We start from the raw sequence: 27,926 nt of genomic DNA, 5'->3' as shown, positions 1-27,926 counted from the left end.
GCAAGGAGGACCACTAACCCCCTTATTCCTTAAGATTTGGTGGGTTGACTTTGGATAATATATTTTCATTGAGTTAGCATGGCATGACTTGAGTTAGCATGGCATAGATATACAATATTTCTTGCATAGATCTTTGTGCTGAAAGTACGAGCACTAAGGTAAAGAAAACACTTTAACCGAAATGAATTTTAAATCATATAAAATCATTGTCATTGTAAATTTAAGAATTATTAGTTACTCCAAAAACAAGAATGTCTAAAAACTTAGCCCTAATTTTTTATTATTTAAGGTAAATAATAAGCTGATCGTTTGATATCATTGCACTTGCTTGTTTCAAATCAGCTGACAGTTTAATATTTCAAGCAAGTAGCTCAGCTGACTGTTGGATAGTGTATGCACTTGCTTGTTTGCTTGGTCAGAAGGATGAGAAGGTGATAGGGACTTATGGAAGGGCACGTCTTGTGGGCTTTTCACAAATTGAAGTTCCCAAAGACTGGCAGCTGATGAGGGTTAAAACTTCCCTCTGTTGCCTTCTAAAGTTCCAGTGTGTGAAAGAAGAAAAGATTGTGGTGTTTTGACTACTTGAGTCATACTCAAGACATGCAATTGTCAAGGCTTTGATGCAATTGGTTGTCTGTTGAAGACACTTGTGAGAGGGTGCTAGCTCAAAACCTAGTCTCTCCAATATAGTTTTCATTGATGGAATATGTTGCTTTCTTCTGATTGAGATGTTCAAGTCCTCTGGTTCTCGAGAAACTGCCATAACTGGCGGCCTGGCTTGTCTGATAATGGAAACACCAAGAAGCATCATGATCAAAAGACTCAGAAATACATTTACAAATCTGCTGGTAACTTAACCAACCGTTTGGCTTTGGACAACTTGCAACAATGACATAACCAACCCTTTCTATCTTTTGCTTTTGCGATACTCCCACGGTTCTTCTGGATTGGGCTCAGCCCATAATCCTAGCTTTCTCCTCCGAGCTTCTTGTTCCCACTATCACAAAAGTTAATGTAACTCATCAGACTAAATGAGGACTCAATTGCATTCCAGCAAAAGTAAACAGCGCAGTTTAAAATACTGAGTAAGCCATGTGTAGTGTCCATTTGAAATTTTTCTCTGGTTTTCCAACTAGCTGAGGTAAGAGTGTGCCAGATATAAGATGGAGATAAGGGACATAAGAATAATAAGCAGACTGAACATGATAAACAATCAACTACATGGGTACTACAAACAGTACCGAAATTCCAATATAGTTCTAAAACAAAGTGTAAGGGCTAAAGAAGCAGGGGAGCTTAATTGCAGGACGTCTGATGTCAAATGCTTTTGGCTTGCACCAGCTTATCATGTGGGTGAGCGTTTACCATAAAGTGGCATCATAGCCTAGAACATCCTAGCCAAACAGGGTCCCCCCCTTGCAAATCCCAAACACGTCCAAAATACATTCTCGTGTCTAGGTAACACATTTTAAGGCCTACATACAAGGGGATTTCTGAGCTGCAGAATTAGAAAAAGTTTGGGATGCAGGAATACAAGTTCATTTTTACTATAGTGATAACTGTGGGGAAGCACACATACAGACCCGCCAGTGAAGCAGATGCCTTTATGCAGGATTTAGAACTTTATATCCAGGGCAACATCTTTTGGGATAAGTGGTGGAAAACTGAATGTTCACGCATGTAAAACTCAACTAAATCTACACAAAACAGTGAGTCAAGCACACGGGACAGAAGAGAAAATCTGAAAATGCTGGAATACAAAATGCAATCCTGAACATCCCTGTCCAAGGGATGGAGAAAAGTACAATGCACAATGACACTACCTGCTGTAAAGAGGAAAATTTGGGATCTAAACTGAAGAGTGCACAGGTCTAGCACAATCATGCAGAGTGAAAGTACAGAGCCTGGGTTAAATCTGAAGAGGGGTGAATGTCTGGCAGCCTTTCATCAGGAGAAAACCCACCAAACTCGTCTACTGCCTAGTTGAGCCAGGTCTTACCTGCCATATGCCAATCCAACTTTCACATCTTCATGCAATGCTGGTCACAGTTTCCTAAATTATAATTTATGCCCAATATTTTAGAATATATATTTGCTAATGTTTGTATTGAGATGTTTAATTAGGGTAAAACAATTTCCAATTGACCACTTTACCTTGGGCTGTTTCAATGGCATAAAGCAGAAATGTGCATAATTAAACATTTGCAGACGCTCTGCAAACTTGCTGAACATGATGAAGCCTTACGTTGCATGACCACGTGGCAATGCACAAGAGAACTGAGAAAGAGAATAAAACAAGAACAGAAGAACCAGAATCAATGTGAGCAACATGGACAAAAGCCCTAACTGTTAAGTGATTAGGCAGACGCCCAAACACAAGGTCTGCTAGATGGTTACTAAGTTTAAAAGAAGCTATGACACCTTCTACATTAATGAGAGATCTGATTACATGGACAGAATTGGAGGCCCAGCTTGCAGAACCCACAAGGGTGTTGATACCACTCTATGCTGATGATAGAGCCCTCATACAAGGGACTGCAGTGATCTGGATGCATTACAAATACATTCTGTTAGGACAAAGATCCTATGATGAACCTTGGAGAAACCAAGATGTGGTTTCCAGCACAACTCTACAATGGGTTACCCAGACAGCAACACTACCAACGTAGGAGCATGGTGAACCGTTAAAGCATGTCACCTCCTATGTCTATTAGAGTATCACTTCCACATGACCTAGACCGCAACTACAGCCAGACAGACGTGATACGCAGCAGTAGGCCTACATTAGAACACATTGTGCTCGCATGCATATGACAAGTTCATCACATGCCCAGGAGACCTAATCTCATCGGCTGGGTGCAGAACCGGCCAGATTTGGTACACGACCACCAGCCACAGAGGACTCGATGTGTGTCAATTGCATCATTCAGAGAAAGAGATAAAGGAGCACTACATATGCTAATAACTAGCATACTATGAGATGAAATCAAGATCCACTGCTATTCCAAGAGGATTTTGGACCACTTTCAAGTTTCCAAGATCATGGATTTCACAAACCAGATATGCTTGATTTCTTCCTTCTATAGCTATGGAGACACAATGAGTCTTTATTGAGGAGGCCTCGCATAAAAAGGCCATCCAAGGGGCCATAGTTGCCAAGAAACCCATTTCATAAGATTAGGAAACTCATGTCATACTCAATTGGTTCATGAACATATGAAATGTTACCAAACATCAGTCTGAGTCAAATGAGGACATTAGGAGATCTGACATTGTCTTTGTCTGTCCTTTTATGTGCTCTAGCCACTTAAAATGGAGGGTACATTAGTGCATTTCTTTTTGGGCACTATAGGTTGTCTTGGGCGCCCACTTTATGGGCTTGGCCACTTGATTACCATTGTGGCCCCAATTCATTTATTTATAGGCAGCCTACCCTCTCATTCATTCATTGCATCATTGTGATAATTCAGCCACCCCTCTCCATTCTCGTTCACCCCCTTGCTCAGTGCTGCATGCTGGGGCTGGCCAATGCAACTTTGTATCTTTCAGCCATTGCAGTCAATTTGTTCCTTCTCTCCTGTGTTCATTCAATCTCCTTCTTCTCTCCATGTTTGCTTTCCTTTCCTTTCTGCTGCACACTTTTACATGGTATCAGAGCCACATGGGGGAGCCAGGTTTTCGAAGAGGAGCAACCTGTCCAACATTACCAGAGATCTAGTCACCATCCTGGAACTGCTGCAGACCTGCGTTTGATCAAAGGGAGCTTTCATCTGTGCTGGTAGGTACCATTTACCTAGTGGCTGCTGTTTCTGCAGGAACAGGCCCATAATTACCTGTATTTCAGAGCAGGCAGCCTTCTTGTGCTGCGTAACAACTGGGCGGCACATTCAGCATAGCTGGCAGCCTCTACAGATCTGTGTTTAGTACAGGGTACTCCTTATTAGGCTGTGTTTTAAGCTGGGCAGGCTTTTGCAGTCCTGGGTGGCATCTTCCCTGCCCTGGGCAGCAGGCGGTCTTTTCAGCCAGGCAACACTTTATCATTGCCATGGGCAACTTTAAATACAGGTAGACAGTCATCTTCCAAGTTCTGCATTTGCAGTCTGGGAGCCATTAGCTACTGTTGGGCAGCTGTCGTTCTCTGCTGGAAACTGCGTTTACTGTCAGGTGACACTTCTCTCTGCTGGTTGAACAGCTCCAGCCTAACAACCAGGCTGGTTTTTGTCTCCAACACTCTGTCCACCTGTGTTTTGCAGCTCCATCCCCCTGCCCAGCATCAAATCACTACTCCTGCCTCAGATACTCCCCATCTCCATTGCTACATCAGTCCTTTCTGATCAGCAGACCGATGAACCCCAAATAGGTGGAGAAAAACCAGTGCAGCACCTCATTTTTTGTGTTTTCTTGTAGGTATTCATGAAGGGCATCTATGGCCAACATGTCTGTTTGCAGGGATCATGTGGATGGGGCCCTTTCAGACCGACCACCATCCTATCATTCTCTCCCTTCACATTCTTCTAGGGCTACAAGTCACCAATTGGTAGGTTTGGCACCCCTTGTGCAGGTGCCTATTCTAACTTTTCTACCCCTTGGTAGGTTTGGCACTCCTTGTGCAAGCGTCTATTCTAACTTTTCTACCCACATCTGAGAAGCTAGATGGGACAAACTACCCTCTATGGTCCTGCATAGTCAAGTGCATCCTCCTCACATACAACCTTTGGGATTTTGTTGCAGTCCCTACAACCTTCCATGGATCCCCGTGTTGGTGCAACCTTAGACTCAGCAGATTTACAGAATCGGCTAAAGCCACAGCCCACTCTTTTCTTTTTTTGAGTTGTGAGCTCATGCATGCAAGATGTATCCACACAACCTTAGAGGTTTGGAAGAAATTGGTGACTCTCTACCAAATCCAAACATTTGGGCATCGTCTTATCTCTTGAGTTGAGGCTATAACAACTCTCTATCACAACTTCCCCTGCCATGAGGGATCACATCAACAAGATGGAGGAGATTTGGGATGAGCTTATATCCCTTGGTAGGGGCATTCCATCATAGGAACTAACTGTGACACTTCTCGCATCTTCCATCACCAACATATGATGTGTTCAACACCAGTCTTCTCACCTCTCATACATGGGATACCCTCACTTGGGAGGAGCTAGTCCCATTGGTGTTGAAGTAGGATGCGCATCACAAGGAGACAAATTCCAGCTGAGTCAATCCACGTGTGACATAGCATACTTTTATAGTATCATCTACAAGTATGGAACATACCAAGCAAAAGAAAGGGAAGAGGAAGAAATCAAATTCATCTTCAAACTTTGATACACATTTTAAGGGAAAGCACAAAGGATATCCCAAGTGTCCTCACTATGAGGACATTAGGAGCTCTAACATTGTCTTTTTCTGTCATTTTATGTGCTTCAAGCACTTTAGATGGAGGGTAAATTAGTGCATTTCTTTTTGGGCACTATAGGCTATCTTGAGCACCCACTTTATGGGCATGGCCACTTGATTACCAATTATGGCCCAAGTTTGCCTATTTATAGACAGCTTGCCCTCTCATTCATTCATTGCATCAATGTGATCATTCAGCTAGCCCTCCCCATTCATTGCATCAATATGATCATTCAGCTAGCCCTCCCCATTCTCTTTCACCCCTTCCTACCATTTAGCACCCACATTGACACTCAGTGTTGCTGTTGGGGCTGACCATTGCAGCCTTGTATTATTCAGCCATAGCAATCAACTTGTTCCTTCTCTCTTGCATTCATTCAATCTCCTTCTCTTTGTTTTCGCTTTCATTTCCTTTCCATTGTTCACTCTCATATAAAACACATGTTTTAAACTTTCACAAAAGGGCTACCATGAAAAATATCTCCAAACTTTTGTAATCAGCATTTATCATGGGTTCTTTCTACATGATATAATAGATATTTGCATTGATTGCAAGAATTTTGTATAAGTTCTTGTTCATGAAGCAAGTATATGGCTTTTTCTATAGTTAGTCCTTTCCATCTCAAACAAAACCTGTTTCTCATTTTTTAGAAGCTCTTATGAAACCTATGAGACCTGTTTCATAACTTCCATTTCAAAAACCCTACTATGCAAGGACCCACCTAGAGGGCTCAAATTGACCTCTTGCAAAGCAGAACCAAACAAGATGAGCAGTATCTCTAAAATATATAAGCCCAAGATTACAACCCACCCAAGAGGAGTAACACTTAAAGAACCATAATTGTTGGGCCAGATTCCACCAACCATGAGGCTCACCACAGCAAAACACCATCAAAGAATCCAAGCCATCAATGCACACCACCACTTGTGAGCCCCACACCATTGCAACCTTAAAAAACTTGACATCCGTACTACAGTAAACCATGACAGATATTTGGGACAATGTCATGAGATCGTTCTATTTGTGTATAAATTCCATTCTTATGCCATAGGCTCAATCATTGAATTGATCCTAATCTCATACATCATTTTGATCTCGAAGTCACTAATATAACATTCTTTCTTTCTCCATTGATAAAGCTATGGAACCATGTTAGACCATACAACTTGGACCATGAGGAACTCATCTACATCCACTATACTACCAGGGCTCAATGGTTTGATAAAGCTTCTTTTGACTTTATATGCGGTAGGATATGACTTCATTTCATTGGTGCATGCAGTAGGTCCGTGGTACTCCTTACTTGCCATCACCTAAATGTATTGTGCTTATCTTTACCAAAAGTACAGGATTTTCTTGACCATGAAGGAACTCTAGGGCTTTGCTGAACTCCTACCGCTTCCTAGGAGTCTCATAAGGCAAATCATCCTTTATTCTTCAAGGATGGAGCATCAAAAAGGAGGGCAAAATGGAGAAACAACAATCCCTGTATAAACCAATCTTACCATCGTTACTTTTAGTTGAATCAAGTATAGAGGCATTTCATATTCTCCAAACATTTCAAAGGCCATTCTCGGGCAAAAATGAGACTCTTGAGATGTTCTAGCTGCAAATGGGTAGTCAACAGCAACCCAAGACCCAAGAATGGTGATAAGCTAGCATGTCACACAAGTCCACACTTAGGAAACAAAGCTTGAAAGCCCATCTATCTGGCCGTTAGGCAAGAGGTAAAAAGATGAATGGGAGTCTCTTCACATCTCTCACAGAGGACTCGAGGGCAGGTGCGTATATTTTTTATCCCAAAAGCCATGAACTGAATTATATTTATTTGATATATTGGTTACCCTAGCTCTGTTATACTGATTCCCAATATGGGACCCAGATCTTTGCAAAAAAACCTAGAAGAGTATTAAGAGGCCACCAGTGATGATACAAAGCAAATCATCAGTACCCCATGAGATTGTTAGAGTAATGATGGGAGCAGCACATGAAACTAGTTATAGGGCAGTGAACATATACTTACAATGCACACACTATTCAAATCAGCATAGGGAATAAATGACACAAAGAACCTAAGAGCTAAAGCGCTCTTGCACATTGGACAATGCTAGATTGGCCCTCAAGGTGAGCACTTCTTACGATAGTTTTTTAAGATTGGCAATGAAATCTTTACACGAACCACTTATGGCCTGCCCATGCGATCAACATAGATGTCACAAACTGGTGCTCTCACTGATAATGATTCCCGTGTGCCCAAATCTTCAATGAATCAGATTCGCTCCAATATGTTCTCAGTTGCTCTCACCAACCTTGACCAATGAGCTTTGAATCTATCTCAATTACACACTCAAATCAATATGTCTACAAGCATACAAAGCTGCAGCCCAATGTTGACCAACATGACATTGAAAAATGCATCCATGGTCTCTCATTGCTACCACATTGCAACAATCAATGAGGAATTCACACGAATCTTGCTTTCAAACTGATCCAATTCGTTGAATGAGGCATCAGCCTTGATTGTCCAACAATCCTAGAGCTTTGCCCTAACCAACGCACCTTCAATTCAATGTCAAATTGAAATAATTCAAACCCATAAACCTGCTAACCATAAATCCTGATCTCTAACATGCATTTGCCTTGAGATTGAATGCTGAATTTAATGCTTTCAATGGCTAGACATTAGACCTGCATATCTGTAAAGTTTCTCTAATATTTCCCCTACATCTTCAATGATTTGGCCACCAAAACAAGGGCAAGTTTTGGGGTTCTAGTTGGGATGTCTTCAACAAGAAATTCGACAACCAAAATTACTAATTTCTATAAACCCTAACCAGTAATTTGCAGTAAACAGCAAATCCTAACTCTAATCTGTCATAAAACAAAGTTTGCACAGCCTAAGAGAGAAAGAAGAAGATATCTATGCTGTCCAACACCTCATGATGGCTGCAAAACATTCTTCTCTTGCTATTCACAACAAAAACCAGCAAGCATACATCTCCTTTTTCTGCTATAGCTCTCAAACCACACCAAAATTGGAGAGAGAGTACCCAAAATGGAAGATGCACTTCCATGCAACCAAAACACCCAAACCTGAAACTCGACAAATCTCCATTTTCACTAAGGTCTCCACATGCAAATTCAAGCTAAATAGCCTTTTGGCCCTCCCCACACTAAAAAAGTGCTGCCCAAAATTTAATGTGGCATTCATAACATCTAAGCTCTTTGAAACATTAAATGTTTCGATGTGCATTTAAAATCTCTAAAACTCCTTTGAAACATAAATGTTTTAGTGTGGATGTAAAATGCTCACATTTCACTATTGCATAGCTTAAAGAAAAATAATCATTTTTGTGGACCGTCTATTGGCCTAGCCTTTATCTAGCATTGCCCATGCACAGTCCCACATGCCCATAATGGAAGAAAGCATTCACATGACAATGACATAACCCCCTCTTTAAACCTACCAATTAATCCCAATTGCATGCATGTATAAATCAAAGGCATACCGAAACAAATACACCAACAGGTAACATAAAAAATGATCCAAGCAACATGTGCACCTAGTGCTGCCATTTACGTGTGCACAAGTATATTCCACATCAAAATTGCCCAAAAAGTACGATATTCAATGCCATGGTAAGCATCCATAAACAACTGCATAACATACATAGTGTCTAGAGCATTGATCATAGTAGATCCCAAAGCAAATATATTGTCAACATATAGTACCTCATAAAGTATACCAAGCAACCACTAGACATTTGAGTGTACCTAACCAAAAGGAGTGGATGCGATGCCCCTCTCTTGAGCATCAAGCAATACTCCAAATCTATACTCTATTAAGCCTAATAGATCTACAATGAAGGTTGGCTCCAATTGAAATGTCTCAAGGTAAAGCTGCAACAAGTGAGGTGAATCTGTTAAGTCACCCTCTTCCATCCACTTCACATCCAATGGTGCATAGTCTTTAAACTTCGCCAAATAACAACCCAAAACTTTACCGAGCATTGAAATTGAGGTGAACATAGTGGACATGCCATTACAACTACAACTCACAAGAAAAACAAGTTGCAAGGGCTATGAGATGATAGAGCCCACCCTCCTTTCAACCGATCTACAAGGTATTTCCTAATGTATCATCCTCAACCAAACCTCCTTATGTGTAAAGATGACTCGTATACCAAGTAAGTGAGGCCATAAGAGGGATTGAAGGTTGAAGAGAGTCTAAAATAAATAGTTGTCTTAGCCTCATCTCAAGGGTCATCCAATGGGCAAAGGTCTCAACTTGGTATAGGAAAAGACAACTTGGTCCAAATCTCCAAGTAGTCTGGATGCAATGTATGCGAACAAGAACTACATCTATGGCCAAGGGTCTAGATTCCAAGAGTGGTGATCACACCAAGATGTGGCATAGATGAGCCCCATGAGTCCTAAGGGCTCCTTAACCACCGTGATGTTTAGGGTGCATTCACCCAAGACTCTTGAACCCTTCACCAAGTACATTCACACCTAGTAACCTAATAGATTATGGGGCCAACGGCCAATGTCGCAACGTGCACCCAAGGATCAACGTTAAAAATGTATACGCTAGTCCATCACGGATTTGTAAGGGATATAAGATCGCAACTACTTGTACCATTCAGTATCGTCACGCAAACTACAATCACTCCTATATGCATTCTTCAACAAAGGATTTCACATGCGGTGGCCACTGGCTGATAGTACGGGGGAGTTTCGAAAATGGGGGAAGCAGAAATGGTAAAACTTGAGTTTTGGAGTTTTGGCCAGCTTTGGAAATGAGGGCAAGATTTTCAAATAGCCTGAAATATATACGCAGGTATCTAATTACCCACAACAACATCTACCCAAATTTCACGCAAAACTTCAAGCCTTCATGTCACATGATTGAATTCGTGAAGTTTGAAGTTGAACACGTTATAACTTATATCAAACATAACCGTTACACGATTGAGCATCATAAAATACTTATTACAAACTTAAAAAGCTAAGAGTCAAAACAACAAAATGTTTAAACTTAAAAGTTAAGACCCAAAACAACACAACGAATTATGAGTCATGACTCATGAATCATCTAACATTTAAGGACCAAGATGCAAAGCTATACTAAGTAGAATCAAGAAACGTTGTCCGGTGCTAAGTATCAACATCAAAGATCATATAGTCAGAAAGCTATGCGCAATGTGCATCTGCACTGCCTGCCATCATAGAATAATAGAACATGAAATCTGGATGATGGATTATGGCGTTATAGCACATGCTAAACTCCGAGCATCATCGAAGAATCCGTGGATCGGCTCCTCGTCCATGGACTCTCCCCCTGACTGAGACGTGTTAGTAGTCCAAACAGCTCATGTGTGTGTCCTCTAGGCATGGCTAGGTTATTTAGGCATTTTATTACGGTTATTATGATGCTTATTTGGGGCATTTTATGTTGATTAACCAGCATTAAATGCTAGTTGACCTGCCCCTATTTTAGCATTATTTTCTTCTTTATATACCCAGCTCCCTCCTCATTCAGCCACATCATCACCTACAGGTTCTATGGAGAGAGGGAACAGGTGCCAGTGCCTTCAAGCCAGAGCCTCATTGTTGTACACATCATTCTCATGTTTGGTATATGGATTCTATTTTTCTGTCCCTAAATGTGGCTAGGTGACTATTTTTCTAGGCCATTTTTGTTGTTTCTAACAGTTTTTGAATGGGTTTTCTCCATTTTGCAGCAATTGCCCTTTGTTTATGATCAGATTTTTTGTTACACTGCATGTGAACTCTCATTTTGTGAGGTCTTTGTTGTTTGTTTGGCTATATTAATTCTCCATATACCCTCTATCCTCTATCTTATCTTCTTCTCCTCTCTTGATGGCTCCTCCATGCACTTCTACGGATGATAAGTTACATAGACCTAACTATCTTACATGGAGTGATGTGATGAAAGCCCGGTTTGTGCAGAAGCAAATTTGGTACATTGTATGTGGAGCTATTCCCGAAGATTTCTCTTCCTAGTGTGGAGAGGGCCCATGTGCTCCAGTTTCTCTCGACAAGGCCTAAACTACAATCTTGGGAGAGGACATGAATGGCAATGTCTTTCTATTCAATTTCAAGAGATTGAGATTAGAAAAAATCAACGTTTGACTGGGCAACAAGCTACATTAGATTATTAAAATTGAAAAGTCACATACCAAAATAGAATCATAGTTATACCATATTCATCTACCAAGAGACAAGTTAAAGCTACATCTTTCGAAGCTACATCTTTCGAAGCCTAGCTGTGGATCAATCAAATTGAAGAGAATGGTTGCAGAATCCCAATAAATCATCCTCCATCCTCCCCATCATATCCAAGTCATTCTTTGTGATGTACTTCATATAGTCCATCAATCCCTCCTCCAACTTATTATTATCATACTACTTCTCATTGCATCAAAGAGAATGCAATATAGATACAATGGCATGGATTGGTTTATGAAATCAATTCCATCGTGAGTTTCACACTATACGTATCTCATCAATCCTTAAGAGTAATGAATCATTGATTTTAAAAACAATGAGTCATTAACAATTATTCATAGATAAAAATTAAACAAAAGCTAGATAATAAATCAATAATACTTCATGAACACGTGTCACATACAAGGTAACTTACTTGTCTTGCAACAAGAAGCTATTGTAAAGCAAGGCCTCCCCAATCTTATCCATGTACGCATACAAAGAGCCTAGAGTACTTCTCTCCATGTCAATGATGCACGAGACTGTGTAGATAGAAGTAAGAGTCTTTACCAATGCCTTTGTTTCTAACAGCCAACTCTTATCAAAACACTATACTTGAATGTAAAAGCCTTCAAAGACCATATTTCACTCCATGTAAGTGACTTCTAACATACAATGGTCTATATTAAATTTGGATGGACCTATATAAGTCTCTCTATACAATAAATATATAGGAAAATCTTATAGCAGAGAGCTTTAATAGCTCAAGTGTGCTATTGGCTAGAAACATACTAGTCACTGATTAGCTTTTCTTCACAAATCTTACCATACTTCTTGCCATCTTGAAGATGTTATCCACCCAAGGTATGACAAATAACTTCAATAAGCAAATCAAGGAAATGTGATGCTAGGGAACTCAACCTCAAGCATACGTCCCATGCACACAGTTGCTTCCATTGTCTGTTACCACCTGCACCACATTTCGAAACCCTAGGTCCATAATGGCCTATCATATGTAGTGCCAAATAAAAGCTTCTATGATAAATAGGACCTACGATACAGATAAGCATGGTCTTACTGAATATGATATCTTTGCATAAAGACACCAAAACATTATGGATATTCCTTCTGCACATATTGGACCATCCATCACATAAAGATCGTGCATCTAAATTTGACCCAAGTCTCGTTCAAGGGCTCCAATTGAACCGCTATGGATACCTTTTCTCTTCTAAGCTCTCATATATGTAATGCCTTCGACCTTCCAACTCACTATCTATATAGCTCACTACCTTGATAGTCTTCTTCCATTGTTGTATAGTGGCCACAATGAAAGAAATGAAACATCAAATGAATAAGCATGTGAGCTCTCTAGTTGTCTCTGCAATGGCTTGCTTTTGAAATCTTGCATGGATACTTCCACCATGCAATGAGCCCTTTTATTCACTAGAAGATAGTAATGGAGATCTTTTTACACTAGACCCTAATACAAATGCAAAAGCACTTCTTTAGAATGATCCACTTCCACTTTGAGTACCTTCTACTTAACTAACTTGAGCTTCATCTATCCCATGTGATATTAGATGAGAGAATTCTTCCTTATGTAGCCCAAGCCCTAATTGTTTTCATCGCCAAAGATCGAGACTTGCCATTACTTCCACCGACACATTTATACAAGGCCCAATATGCTTGTTGGGCACACATGCCAAATGGTCTTTTATACAAGTTACATCACCCCATTTCTCCAATCCGCAAAGTTGTATCGCCACTTCTTCGACCCACAGAAGCCATTATATCTCAAGATTAAAGTGACATGCCTCCAAAACAGATCTAGTACCATGACTTGGAAGGAGACATGAGAACTTAGAAAGATGAACTTTGCAACCAAGAGAAGGTCAAAGTCTAATGTATAATATCAAGCTATCTAAAATTAGGCATATTGGGAAATTACAAAAAATTTCTTGCGGGTATTTCTATAAGTGGCTAGACGCATTTTCCCTTGTTTGAAAGCAATCCACCTTTGATGGAATACTTTTACACAATCTTTCTATCTATAGTTAGCTTTGGCCTATCCATAGCTAGTTTTCAAACATCCATCCAAGATATCCAAGCATGTAACAATATCCATGGTGTTCCTTGACCGCTTGTGCCAAGTCATTTCATGGGTTAACGGATGCCCGAGGCCTAAGTTACGGCCAGCTTCTTCATTTTTTATTTGATTTGTTGGTTGATCGAGAAATATTGAAAAACCACTTCTTCAATTTACACACTTCATCTAGGGTTTCACACTGACAGCCCCAAGAAGGGCTAGTGTCCACATTTTGGCCACTTTTTCAATGGGCGCCCACACAGTGGTATGCCACCCTAGACAACTTATGTCTGTCAATAGGCAGTCACTTCATTCATTCACCACCTTCTTCGGTCACCACCACCACTTCAGTCATTCTCCACTTCTCTTCTTCTGTCACTCCAACACTCTTCTCTCCTCATGCCGCTTTTGCCCACACCCCTATCAAAGGACATCGCAATTTATGGCCTTGTTCCACCATCTCTTACTTGGCATCACCTCTCCAACATCTAGCAACAAGTTCTTCTTGCGTTTTGCATCTCCAAAGCATCTAACATCACCCTGGTATCTACATTTGGCAGTTTGGAGGGCTTCACATATCTTGGCATCATCATTCTCCAGCTTGGCATTAGGTTTCGTACACAAGCCTCAGTCTTCACTTATTGGCATCAACATCTATCTTTGCGTTTGGCAGTTAGGAGGCATTTGGCATTTGTGTTTTGCATCCTAGCCAACTCCCCGATGTTTGAGGAATGCAGTTCCCCCCCTCAATTGCTAGTGATCATCTTCTTTATCTCCGACGATATCACAGGGCTGTGGTTTGCTCCCTCGACAGCTGTCCTTCACCTTCTAGTGATAACTGTGATAGCCCACTACCCAGAGGACTGCATTTTACTCCCTTCACTGTGTAGATTTTCCACAAGTGTTGCTGCTTGATTCAAACAAGACAGTGCAGTCATCTTTTGAGCTTTGACTCTGCTATATCAGCTTTTCTTCTCATTGCAATATTCAATATATCATCATGTTCTTGTGTTTTTGAGTTTCTCTTCTCTCTCAATGTTTGCCATACACATTGTGTTTCTCCCCGCAAACTCTACTACCTCTCTGGTCTGTTTGTCATTTTTTTGGTATGGTATCAGAGCCAAAGGTGCTCAATGAGCCACGAAGTTCCTCTACATCAGAGAGGACAAAGACAAGTTGCGGATTCGCTATCATCTACTGATTTTCCCCCTTCATTTCCACTGCATCACTGGGAGACAGAGATACCGTTCTCTTCCTCTCCCACCCACGCTTCCTTTTTCCAAGTTGACACTCAGATGCTATGACTTCTCCACAAGCAAATGGACAAACCACTGGGTGATCCTCTTTCAATATCACCAGATCCCCCACCAATGCTTATCAACATAGACCTTTGCTCCCTACCGCACCAAAGTATATGTGTCTACCCCTAGGCACTCATTGTGCCACCTCTCCCTTCTAGGCCACAGAGTTTATTTTGCACTAGCTTTCAGACTTTTATGCTCAAGGCACTAAGCTGCATCCAATGCACACTAAGCCCTTTCGAGCAACATGAGAATCAATTGGTATCAAGGCCTCCTCGTAACCACCGCAATGCACTACAGAGGTTGCTTTTGTTTCTTCTATTAGCAGTCATGTTTGTCATGCCTTGTCATCTCCTGCCTGTGAGCCTCAGTCTGAGTCAGATGAGGACATTAGGAGCTCTGACATGTCTGTCATGTGTTATGATGGGGGAGGCTAGTCACTCTCGACTGGCTATCTTAGGTTGTGTATTTATTTTTGGCCTCTTTTAGTGGGCAGCCACTAGCTGCCCGGCCACTTTTTGGTCACTGTTGTGGGGCGCCCATTTTAGGGCATTTTTAGGGTTTGCGCCCATTTTAGGGTTTGCGCCCATTTTAGGGTTAGGGTTAGGGTTTGTCCTTTGCCTATTTATTGGCAACCCCCCTCCCCACTTCGTCACTTGACTTCTTGCAGATTCTGACACTCCTTCTCCCCCGTGGTGGTGCTGCCATCATCATCAGCCTGATCTGGTGCCCTTACTGACGCTGTGGGCTGCGTGAAGGGACTGATCAGTCTCCTTCCGCCTTCCCGTTTGTATTCAGCATTCATTTTAGTCAGTGCAGATTTCTCTTCCTTATTTTCTGCTTTCTCTCTCTCTCTCTCCCTCTGTGTTCGTATTTCCTCTTCCGCAACGCACTCTCACATGGTATCAGAGCCAAAGGAGAGTACACGGAACTGAGTTTTACGCGGAAGAACACCCACAACTTTGCGTTTGCTGGTCAAGACGTCTCCAACAGCTGAGGCATCACCTTCTGCACCATCTTCTTGATCAAGGCGGCCTGTTTTGGTGTCCATCTATTTGCGTTTGCTGCTGGCGTCATCCCCAACAGCCAAGGCGGCCCTTCCAGGAGGTCCCAAATATTTGCGTTTGCTGCTGGCGCCTTCTCCAGTGGCTGCCACATCATCACCAACCTCTTCCTGCTTGCGTTTTCAGCCAGGCAGCCTCCCCAACAGCTGGGAGACATCTTCCTTACTGGCGTTTTGAGGCAGGAGGCTGTTTTTCTGTGGTGACTTCATCGTTAGCATTTGCATTTGAAATCATCCTTGCGTTCTGTGCAAGGCGGCCAGCTCAAGAGCTTCTGATGTTTGTGTTTCGGCACCGGCAACCTTCCCTTGTTGTGTTTTGGTGTTTTGCAGATTTAGAAGATGTCTTATCATCAGTTTACAGGTTGTGATGACTCAGATGATGAGCTTTTGTCTCGACATTCATCTGAACGGAGGCGTGATTTCTATCACGAGGACCGTCGTCCGGAGTCTATTCCTCTTTCCCGTCCCCCTTCTATTCATGTATCTCGGCGATCCCCTTCCAGTGGGCCGACGATGCAGCCTTTGGTACCCCCTGTACACGTACCCGTACTTCCTCAGCTGCCCAAAGAGGACCGGTTGGATGGCTCCAACTTTTCTCTATGGTCCTGCAAGGTGGAGTGTATCTTGGACTCCTTCGATCTTTGGGAGCTTGTTTCTGTTCCTATTCCTCGGCCTAAGGTGGATCCCGCAGATAGGACATCTCTGGATCGTGCAGCCTTATGGGATCGCCTTAATTCTAGAGCCAGATATTTCCTCTTTCTGAGTTTGCAGGATTATGTCCTTGTTCATGTTCACAGGTTGAAGACTGCAGCAGATGTGTGGAGAAAGCTCGCGTCTCTCTATCAACAGAAGACGTTTGCCCACCGAATATCTCTCGAAAAGAAGTTGCAGATGCTCGCTATTGATGATAGTCCTTCCATGAAGGACCACATCAACAGATTACAGGATATGAGGGATGAGCTTGCATCCCTTGGTCAGACGATATCTTCTGAAGACATGGCTATGATTCTCTTGACTCAGCTGCCATCGCCTCGGTTTGATGTCTTCTACACCAGCCTTCTTACATCGAGGACCCGTGAGAAGCTTCTATGGGAGGAGCTATCCCCGCTTGTCTTGGAGCATGACGAGCGACTCAGAGAGGTCAGTGCTAGTGGATCCGACTCCACTAGAGCCTTTGTTGCAGGTTCGGGAGGACAGAAGAAGAAGAAGAAGAAGTCAAAGGCTACAAAGAAGGGCAGTTCTTCAGGCTCTGACTCAGCTTCAGAGAGACCGAAGTGCCCACACTGTGGGAAAGGGACACATCCCGAGGAGAAATGTTGGAAGAAGTACCCTCACCTTCATCCAGGAGCGAAGGATGGATCTACATCGGAGCCTTCTTCTACCTCTACACCAGTTGTTACCCATGAGTCAGTGTTCCTTCATATCCATGCTTTGAAGGAGGATCCTTCTTCCGTGGCTGCAGTGTCTTCTACGCAGCCTTGGTTAGTGGACAGTGGTGCTTCGAGTCATATGACTCCGCGAGGTGATTTGTTACAAGATCTCCGTCCATCAGAGGGTTCAGTCACTGTTGGTGACATTTTATCGGTGCCTATTAGTGGTGTTGGCACATTGCCTTTGTTTACCGACCGACCTTCGAGCTCCTTTTCACAGGCCCTACATGTTCCGGATTTGGGCCTTCCCCTCCTCTCAGTTTATGGCCTTACGAGGCTTGGCACACGAGTGATCTTCACCGAGCATGCCGTTGTTATTGAGGATTCTTTTACAAGAGCTATCTTATCTACAGGTTGGCAGGAGAGCGGGCTTTACAGGCTCCATTCCCCTTCTTTGATGCAGGATCCTCCGAGGCAGTCTATTGCTACACCCGTTCTCGCTTGTGCACTTTCTATTCCACAGGTTCCTTCCCATCCCCCACCCTCTCCTCTAGTCCCTCGTACCCCCCATCCCTTTCAGAGGGGGACGATCTCGGTGATGCGGCTGTGGATTCCCTGGCCCCTAGTGTTTTAGAGGGGGATTCCCAGGATCATGAGGAGCTCCTTCAACAGCAGTCTACATCGACGGACTTCATTGACCTTGGCATTCCTCTTGCCACCCCAGGATCCGTTTCTCCCTTGGTCTTCAGCCACATCCAGGATCTGAGAGGGGGTGTTAGCAGTCATGTTTGTCATGCCTTGTCATCTCCTGCCTGTGAGCCTCAGTCTGAGTCAGATGAGGACATTAGGAGCTCTGACATGTCTGTCATGTGTTATGATGGGGGAGGCTAGTCACTCTCAACTGGCTATCTTAGGTTGTGTATTTCTTTTTGGCCTCTTTTAATGGGCAGCCACTAGCTGCCCAGCCACTTTTTGGTCACTGTTGTGGGGCGCCCATTTTAGGGCATTTTTAGGGTTTGCGCCCATTTTAGGGTTAGGGTAGGGTTTGTCCTTTGCCTATTTATTGGCAGCCCCCCTCCCCACTTCATCACTTGTCTTCTTGCAGATTCTGACACTCCTCCCCCGTGGTGGTGCTGCCATCATCATCAGCCTGATCCGGTGCCCTCACTGACGCTGTGGGCTGCATGCAGGGACTGATCAGTCCCCTTCCGCCTTCCCGTTTGTATTCAGCATTCATTTCAATCAGTGCAGATTTCTCTTTCTTATTTTCTGCTTTCTCTCTCTCTCTCCCTCTGTGTTCGTATTTCCTCTTCCGCAGCGCACTCTCACATCTTCTAGGGTTTCAAGAATGCCACCTCAACAACCCGCAGTTCTGCAATTCGCTCCCCCGATAAACACTAATTGTTGAATACCATCCCCTCGATAATCCGCTTCTTTGCGAGACAATGGTTGTTCGACACCTTCCATTACTTCAACTCTGCAATCCACTCCAATGAGAGACAGCAACTATTGCCCACCCTTGGCTCCATATGAGCCTCACCTTTCCCCACCCTCGACTACTCAGGTTCAAGAGACCACCTCTGGGAGTTCTTCAACATCTTCGATACCCTAGATACCTTCTTCAACACGACAAACGGTCGTCATCAGATGCAGAGTCCATGATCCATGAGTTTTTATATTCCCTATCTCTCATGGAGGGGAATTTAGAGGGGAATATACTCTCCTTACCCTCAAAGGGGGCTCCTATTTCTTCTTCGACTTCAAAGGGGGACCTTGTGACTCCACCCTCAAGGGGGACACCTATACATCATGAAGTTCGTCACCCACCATCTACTCTTTTGGGATGGTTGTCTTTGAGCACTCATTTCTCCTAGCAAGCGATCCATTCATGGTATGGTTGCTTATTCTCATGGGGAAATGTATTTTATATCTTCACATGATGCATCGGGGACAGGAAATCAGCAGATGTACTTGCAGCAGAGTGGGTTACAGGTGTTGAGCTTATTGGCCCAGAGCATGTTGTGGGATTTGTTGCAGATGGAGAGCCTGCAAATAGGGCAGCAGGTGCTATTATTCAGGGATATTATCCACATATCACAGTTTCATATTGTATGGCTCATTGCTTGAACAACCTACTAAAGGATATTGGTAACCTGTCATGGATTGCACCTGTCATAGAGCAAGGAGCTCAAATGGTTAGCTTTGTTTTGAATCACCAGTTTCTTCGCCATCACTTCTCTTTGCGGTCGAAGAAGACACTTTTAAAATACTCTGATACCAGATTTGCCTTTAACTTCTTGATGCTAGGCAAGTTAAGAGAATGCAGTGGTACCTTGAGGAAGTTATTTCTTAGTGATGAGTTTACCTCATCAACATTGGCAGATACTCCTACAGGTATCTTATGCTTGGAGAAAGCAAATAACTCCACTTTTTGGGATGATGTAAAGCTGATAGATGCTATGGTATCACCCATTGTACATTTGTTGAGGGTTATGGATGCTATGCAACCTTGCATTGACAAGGTATATGAGGCTATGGATAGGCTGAATGAAAAGTTGCAGGAGTTGGCACCAAATGATGAGGCGTATGAGGAAATACACCATTTAGTTGTGATGAGGTGGAACTCCTATAGCTCACCCATGCATGCAGCTGCATTTGTTGTGGATCCTGAGTTCCAGGGCAAGGGTCAAGAGAATGACAGTGAGGTTATGGATGCATGGAGACTTATATTGTCTCGTCTAGTGCCTGATCATGGCACTAGACGAAAAATCAGAGATCAGCTTTCATGTTATAGGACCTTTCGGGGTTCTTTTGGTTGTGGGGATGCACAGGAGAATCGTTGTAAGATTGGGCCAGCTTTGTGGTGGGAGGACTATGGTTCAGATGGTCCTGAGTTGCAGCAACTAGCCATCCGTATTTTGAGTCAGTCAGTTAGCTCCTCTTGTTTGGAGCAATTGTGGAGTACCTACGCTCACATTGCTTCAAAGAAGAGGAACCGTCTTGGTGTGGAGAGGGCAAACGATCTAGTATTCGTTAGTGCTAATTTGAGGATGTTATGTAACAGTATGTCAACAAAGCCTGATCCATTCACAGAGTGGGAGATGCAGCAAGAAGAGGAGACACATGCTGATGTTGAGGGAGATGCAGCAATTCATGGTACACATGATGATGAGGCTGGCACTTCAGGAGTGGCTAGAGCAACCTCAGATCATGATCATGATCTTTGATTTAGCTTACTTATCACGAGTCTCATGATACATGACACATTTACATTATATATGATATTATGATCATTAATGACACTGTGACACTTGGGTTGTTGACAGTTGTGCCATGCCGATATTATATTTGTACTTGAGTCTTGCAGTCTTGCAGTTGCCCTTTGGGCTATTTTGGCATGCCGCATTTTGCTTTAGTCTAAAGATTAGACTTTATATTTACAGTCTTTTTTGGAGCAATGAGCATGTTCTTTCAAAGATTAGACTTCAATTTCATATTTGCTATCTTTTAAGTTTTTTTGCAATGGTACCATAGGCATGTTCTTTTAGCTTAGACTTTTAAGTTTAGTTCATTGTTCATTGTTTTATCATTTATGATTTTTGGCATATGTATTATGGATTTTATTATTTATAATTGAATAGCTTACCTCTTGAGCCTTGTAAGTTGCAATTCAATTTCTAATGAGTAGTTTTAGAATAATGCATGATATCTTAAAGTTAAAACTTAAAATGATTTGTCCTTGTGGATTATATACCTTGGTTTTAAGTTTTAACACTCCAGAGTCCACATGGATTATGAGTGAAATATTAATTTTTTTTCATGAATTTTGATTTTTTAAATGCCGTTCCCGTTCCCACGTCCCCGTTCCCTAGGTTTGGCGTTCCCGTCTCCGTCCCCGTCCCCGTTCCCCGTTCTCATTCTCCGTTTCATGTTTCTATGCCACTATCACATGTCAAGCACTTTTCTTGCACCTTGTCTAACTTGCCTAAAAACACAGGTAGCAATATAACAAAAAGTACAATGTGATAGAACACAACCACTCATAAGCTTATAGAAAGAAAGATATAATGAGTACAACTCTAGGACTAAACCCCTATGAAGCAGCACATGTTAGGCTTCATCACAAGGGTCTGAAGATCACACATGGCATGTATCTTGAGAGACCACTACGGCCTCCATATAAGTCCTTGTACCTAACAAGGGGCATACAACAAAGCCCCAAAAGATCCTACACTCATGCCCACATAAAAGATCGTTGCCATCTAATACTTGCTTGCTATCTGAATGCAAATGTGAAGGAAGGATTTCTTAGATAATGGTATCTAGCAATCGAGGGCAAAAACTTTCTCGGGCTAAAAATCAAAGCCGAAAGCTCAAAGGGATTAGCCAAAGTAGATGGTTGTATCTACCAAAGCAATATACTCTCTGCTAGGCAAGTCCAAGCAAATGCTCCTCAAGGAGGTTCTTTAAAAGCTTGCATGCTCAATGACAAAATCAATCCACGCTGAGAGCTATGGACGCATTCGAACTTGCAATTGGCACATGAATGTAATGAGCACTTTATAAATGCCTTTACTATGCCACATCTCCCACAATCACCATTCTTCTCTCTGCAATAGAAACTTGCCAATTGAAGCAACCTTTCACACATGTGGTGATTGGATGATGGTTTAAAAACATTGGCAACTGGAAATCTCCAAGTTGGGATACTCTCATTAGGAAATCTGTGTTGAGCTAAAAATGCATTAGCTTCACTCAAACAGCCCCAAAACATACTGAATTAAGGAAAAAACATTGTTTATTTTTTAAAAATGTGTTCCTAGGGAGTGTCTGCATCCCATAAGCACAAACCCACTTGGGAGGGCCAAACTTTCTATAAATAGGTATGCTGCCCTCCATTCAGCCCTAATCTCGTTTTTGCAGGTTTCAGGTGTTTTCAGCTTGTTGCCCACACCCTGTTCGTGGAGAACATCCCAGTCCAAGGTGTCCATTGCAATCTTCACTCATCTGGCACTTGTTTCCGGCCCTCCATCATCAGTTTGCTGCTGTTTCCAGCCAAGCGACTGCTACTGTCCTTCATCCAGCCATCGTACAGCCTGCCACATCAGCATACTATTGTGTTTACAGGCCCCAACTACCGCCCTGCAGATTTTCTCTCTCCTCCAGCTGTCGCCATCATCACCTTAGTCTATTACTGCTGTTTTCTCTCTCCTGCAGCTTGTGTTCGCTGTTTTCTCTCTCCTGCACTGCCATCTACATCAGATCCAGCCTTCCTTGGCTGCGTTTGCTGGTGTTCAACATCCGGTATAAGTCTATGCTATGTCATATGGTGTTATTTGTGTTTGTGTTAGGGTATTTTCTTCACAATCTGTCTCACCTACTGGGATGTTTTGAGGTCTGCTTATGATAAATGCTGCCAGGCAACGTCTGATGTACCAACAAGTGGAAACATGGCCTAGTCTAATGACCCCAAGGAGGCAATTATGTGAAAACTCAATGATTGGTAACCAATCATTCTTATGCCAGTAACATGCAAGCTCACTACAAAAATCTAAGTAGCCATTCACTCCTCGTCTGTCCATGAGATCCACTCTAAATCAGATAAATGTCAGTCAGGTTTCTCTGAACATGATGGTACCTTTCCTCTCCATTACAACCTATTTTAGTACATGAAGTGTGAGAAATGTCTGTGAATTTTCCCAATATCACCTTCAATCCAATCTAAGACAGAGAGACAGACCAGCTATCAGGACATATAAGCATGTCTTTTTTCAGTTATGGAACTCCTTTATTCCATCTGCAGAGAGTTACATAGGTTTGGAAATTGGCAGACTGAACACTTAATAGATCTGAAAAGTACAGAAAGCACTAGGAATAATAATAGTATATGCTTTCCTTATTAAAACATTACAGAATGTCTATTTTCTGGTTCAATGGTATGAAAATTAAATGTGTTGAGTTACAAAAACAACAGCTCTCAAATCAAGTATGCAGTTTAACAAAATTTCTTTACTATGTACCTGGCCAAATTCTTGCCGTTTATCATATGTTCTGTAGTACCAACAACCCCCATTTTTCAACAGGATTTCCTGCATAGATATGACCATAACATGCATGGCCATGTTGCATCAAGAATGCTTTTCGGACATCACTAAAGCACCGGAAATCTAAAAGGGCTCAATAAAGTGAGAAGAACGGCTATAAACCTGAACAAATCCACTGTTACAATAGACATCTGCAACTAAACGACCATACCGATCAACATTATACACAAGAAGATGCAATGGTTTTCCATCAACCAAACTTTGAAGCATAGCCTTTGCTTCCTGGCCATATGGCATAGTGCTCTCAGGTGCATCAATTCCCCTATTAAAGAAAGAGAATCTCAGCAATTGAACAGATCCCAGCTGTATAAATACTTAAAAAGTCTGCCCATATGCATAAAAATAGCATAACCTTAGCCGAATTTTGTATTTGCGCAGAAGTGTTCCATTCACACCATCAGTTGAGTCAATCATTCTGCAAGCACAAGGTCCTGAATATTGGATCTAAAAAGGTAAGCGTATTAACCCATTCTAGGCTACAATTCACAACATGTTAACACAAGGCAGATAGACAACTTGTAACCAGCTTGAGAAATCTCCTTTTGCAGTGCATCTGCTATCTTGTAATCACGTTTTTGTCGTGCCACTGCTCGTTTTGCCACTGCCTCTCTAATAGGAATAGGCACAGCTCCAGCTTCTCTTGGATCATTTTGAGTATCAACATAGATCAAAAGAGTATCACCATCGACAGCAGCACGGCCATCCGCCTTTTCAACATGTGAAAAGAAGCACATTTAGGTCAGCATAAAATTGGATAGAAGCACAATAATCCATGCCCTTTACAGAAACTTATTTTGCAGTATAGAGACTCAAGGGAAGAATAAGTTTGAGTTGTACAGGGAGAGTGTGCAGCTCATATTGCACGCCTTTGGGCCAAGGACCTGTTGCTATGGCAGCTTGTGGATGGAGTGCTGCTGGTGCTGGGATCACAACAGTTGGTGCAGGTACAGCCACTGTTGATGAAGGTGATGGAGGGAGCCCATAGAACAATAATATCCCCTGCATAGAGACACAACCTAAGTATAGATTAGAAAAAGATCTAGAAACCATGCTAGTGGCAAGGCAACACTTTACATAATGAGTGTTTAACCTCCACATCAGCCTTCCGATGGCCTTGAAGAGCCTGAATCAGAAGTTGTGAGGCCTCCATGGCATTGCTTGGAGGTGGCTGAGCAGCTTTCCATGCTACAATCAGCTTTTTATACCTGTCTACTACTGCTTGTTAGATAACCAATATAGTCCCTTGGCACACTACAGACATGCATAAACACATGTTAATAGAAACATCAATCCAGTCATCCAGAAGTGTAACAAATGGTGCTCACAAAAGTTCCTGCCATCTGCTAAAATAGTTCTACCTCAATCTGATGGGGCACTGTTATAATTTCAACCTATTGGAGCAAAACTCTTATGAGACAAGTAATCCCAAACAAGGAGCATGTGGTACTTGCATCAGAACAAAGCTACCACTTACATTGGCATCTATTGATAAGCCATAAAAAATTTTGGGTTTCTTGCTCATGTTATATATTGGTAGGAGGAATGATATGCATACCATTTTGCTTGTGCAGTTTTAGATGACTGCACATACTTGTCCAGCCCTGCAGGCACCTGTGTCAACACAACAAGTTAGAAATGGCTATAAACATAATCATTAATCTCACAAGATTCAAAAGATAAGATGAACACTCACTTGACCAGTGATTTCAAATTGAAAGAGATCACGAGCTAAGGCTGCATATCCCACTGTATCCACTGTCACCCCATGAGGTCCTAGTGGAGCTGCTTGATATGGAACAGCACCACTGGTCCCCAGTGCACCATTCTCCACATTGTGATGTGAATAAGATTGATCACCACATAGTCTTCTTAGTACATTCCCCATCGAGTGGATCTGCTAACTTTTGTATGGGGAAAGTTCATACACCCTCACTGTAAACACTTGGATAGTTTTCCATGGACCGATACAGAATGGTATCCAAAGTTTGACTAGTCAAGAGTATGTTGAACCTCTATCATGAGTGACAGTGACATCATTAATCCTGAATAATGGCCACAGTTTCAGTAGTCAAGAGTATGGTGTACTGCTGTCATGAGTGACAATGGCGTCCTTAATCCCAAATAGTGCCTGCAGTTTCACAAGCTAAGATTGTCAAGATTATGTTGTAGCACTACTTTCATAGATGACAGTGATGTCCCCAAATGAGCTTCTTACCAACACTTAAGAAGCCTGAAACGGAAGTTAATATGACCACAGCTAACCTGTTTCCTACTTCCAACTCTGTTTTATGGCACCCTCAACTTAGGACTCAAACTTGTAGCTCTGTAATGCAGTATACTCAAATGGAATTATGAGAAACAGGAAATCCTCCTGGAACTAGGGGTAATAATTGAGGCACGCCAGTGATTCTACAGTAGGCAATGCCTAACAATGTATTGTACAAAGGCTAAGGGTTTGTAATTTGAGTACCAAGACCATCAAATAGAGCATTGGATGACCTTATGAGCCTGCAAGAATGGATTTTCAAGCCCAAAAGCTGGCATTGATGTCCTGCAATCGATAGTTTGTTGGGCTTGCAAGCTGAGCACTCACTCTAAGATTGCCTAGTCACGCAATTCAGAAGCAAGAATTTTGTCCTCTGATCTGAAAATGGTTCAAACCAAGCAAGCCACCAGGTGATGCGAATTCAGTTGGAATATCGTAAGAATTGAGCGAGCCGGAAGTAATCACCGAATTCAGAAGCAAGAATTTTGTCGTCTGGTCTGAAAATGGTACAAATCAAGCGAGCCACCAGGTGATGCAAATTTGGTCGGAATATCACAAGAATTAAGTGAGCCGAATGGGAAGATCTGGTCAGTGATGAATCTTTCCAGAGACAAAAATTGCAAAAGATAGATATCAGTGGTATGATACAAAGCAGGTGAGAACCTGGAAGGAGCACAGAATGTTCAATCAATGGAGGTAAGGCGGGGCATCGAGATAAGACAGCGTGTCCCCTATCCTGCTGCAGAAAAGGAATAACAAATGCAGGACGTGCGTGTGTGTGACGCAACCCGAGACACTGCATTCAACAGCCACTGATCTTGGAAGCCATGGCTTTCTCCTTCCTTCTAAGTTCTCGCTTCGGCTTTTTTCCAATCGCCCAATCGCGATTTCTTCTTTGCTTTCCCATCCTTTTGCATCCGCAAAGTCAAGGTTCTCACAGTTCTTTAAACTTTTCTTATTCATAAATCAGCGGGAAATTGGACGCCGGAGTCCAGACTTTACCCTTTTTATTTATCGATCTTTTTAATTGCGAAATACGTAAATCAAACAGCAGAAAATATTCACTTCCACCTTCGTGGTAAGGCAGCTACACACCGCCAGTCCCCCAACCCCTTCCCCCCCCTCCCTTAAGGGCTTTGTAGCTATACCATGTTGTTATCACCAAATGTACCTGTTACACACTAGGAGTGCGTAAGGTAAATATCCCCAAGATGACTTTGGCACAACATAACACGTCACGTCACAACACGTCACAGCACAACACGGCGCGGCATGGCACGGCACGACATAACACGATTGCAAGAAAAGAGAGAGAGAGTTTTGAGAATGAAAGTGAGAAGATGTTTTAGATTGATAAAGATTTACAAAGGAACGGGCAATTCGAAGATGGCGCAACACGCTACCAATATCGTCTCAACACCGTTTGGTAAGGAAGCAAGAGGATGCTCCCTTATACACTCCCCCCCCCCCCACGAGAAAGCTCAATGTCCTCATTGGGCGAGAGAGGGACTGGATTTATGACTCAAAAAGATCGGGGGTCTTAATCCACTCCTAGAGAGCAGATCAGTGTCTTAGCCCGCTATTTACAATAGGTGTATGTACAAGCCACGTCTTATCCACGGAAATATACAAGTGTGAGATAAGACGGATAGTTAGAGGTTGGAAGTAGCATGCCTTGCCCACTGACTCAATTACACTTGTGGAACAAAGGACTTTGCCAAAAAGATGAAGTAGAGTTGTTATGTCCACTTCTCACTGTACAATTCGTGAGACAGAAAATCACTCAGGAGGTAAAGATGGATGATAAAGATTGGGATTTTCTCTTTCATTGTAGAACTGAAGAAGTAAGTCACGGGCATGCTCAATGACTAAGGGTTCAATCACCCATGAAGCTTCTTTGATTGGGCGATTCTTCCATTTGACCTGGAATTCGGGATGTTTGCCGGTGAAGCGAGTTGCCAGAATGATTTCAGGTTCGAAGGGTAGATGTTTAAGTTGATCTGGCAAAGGATGTTGGCGACCGAATCTGGTGTCAGCGTGGAATCTCCGAAGTAGTTGTACATGAAAGGCATAATGAATTAAAACATTGGGTGGCAACTGTAGTTTG

General features: G+C 42.5%; 1 protein-coding gene across 1 annotated transcript; it reads right to left on the bottom strand.

The window, feature by feature from the left end:
* Nucleotides 1-249: 249 nt before the first annotated feature.
* Nucleotides 250-26,745, bottom strand: LOC148009892 (staphylococcal-like nuclease CAN1). The gene is made up of 11 exons (XM_087673344.1): nt 25,769-26,745; nt 25,247-25,681; nt 25,109-25,164; nt 24,644-24,758; nt 24,391-24,552; nt 24,070-24,260; nt 23,906-23,968; nt 23,656-23,815; nt 23,470-23,538; nt 903-997; nt 250-782 (listed from the first exon to the last, which is right to left on the bottom strand). Exons 2-10 carry the CDS (start codon nt 25,436-25,438, stop codon nt 908-910), a joined length of 1,098 nt encoding a protein of 365 aa, XP_087529470.1. The 5' UTR covers nt 25,439-25,681; nt 25,769-26,745; the 3' UTR covers nt 250-782; nt 903-907.
* Nucleotides 26,746-27,926: the final 1,181 nt, after the last annotated feature.

The sequence above is a fragment of the Lygodium microphyllum genome, chromosome 30 (genome assembly GCF_053477565.2).
Source record: "Lygodium microphyllum isolate KBCC chromosome 30, Lygodium_microphyllum_v1.1.10, whole genome shotgun sequence".
Lineage (NCBI taxonomy): Eukaryota > Viridiplantae > Streptophyta > Polypodiopsida > Schizaeales > Lygodiaceae > Lygodium > Lygodium microphyllum.
Note: the sequence above shows the minus strand (reverse complement) of the source record. Positions and strands in the feature narration are given on the sequence as shown.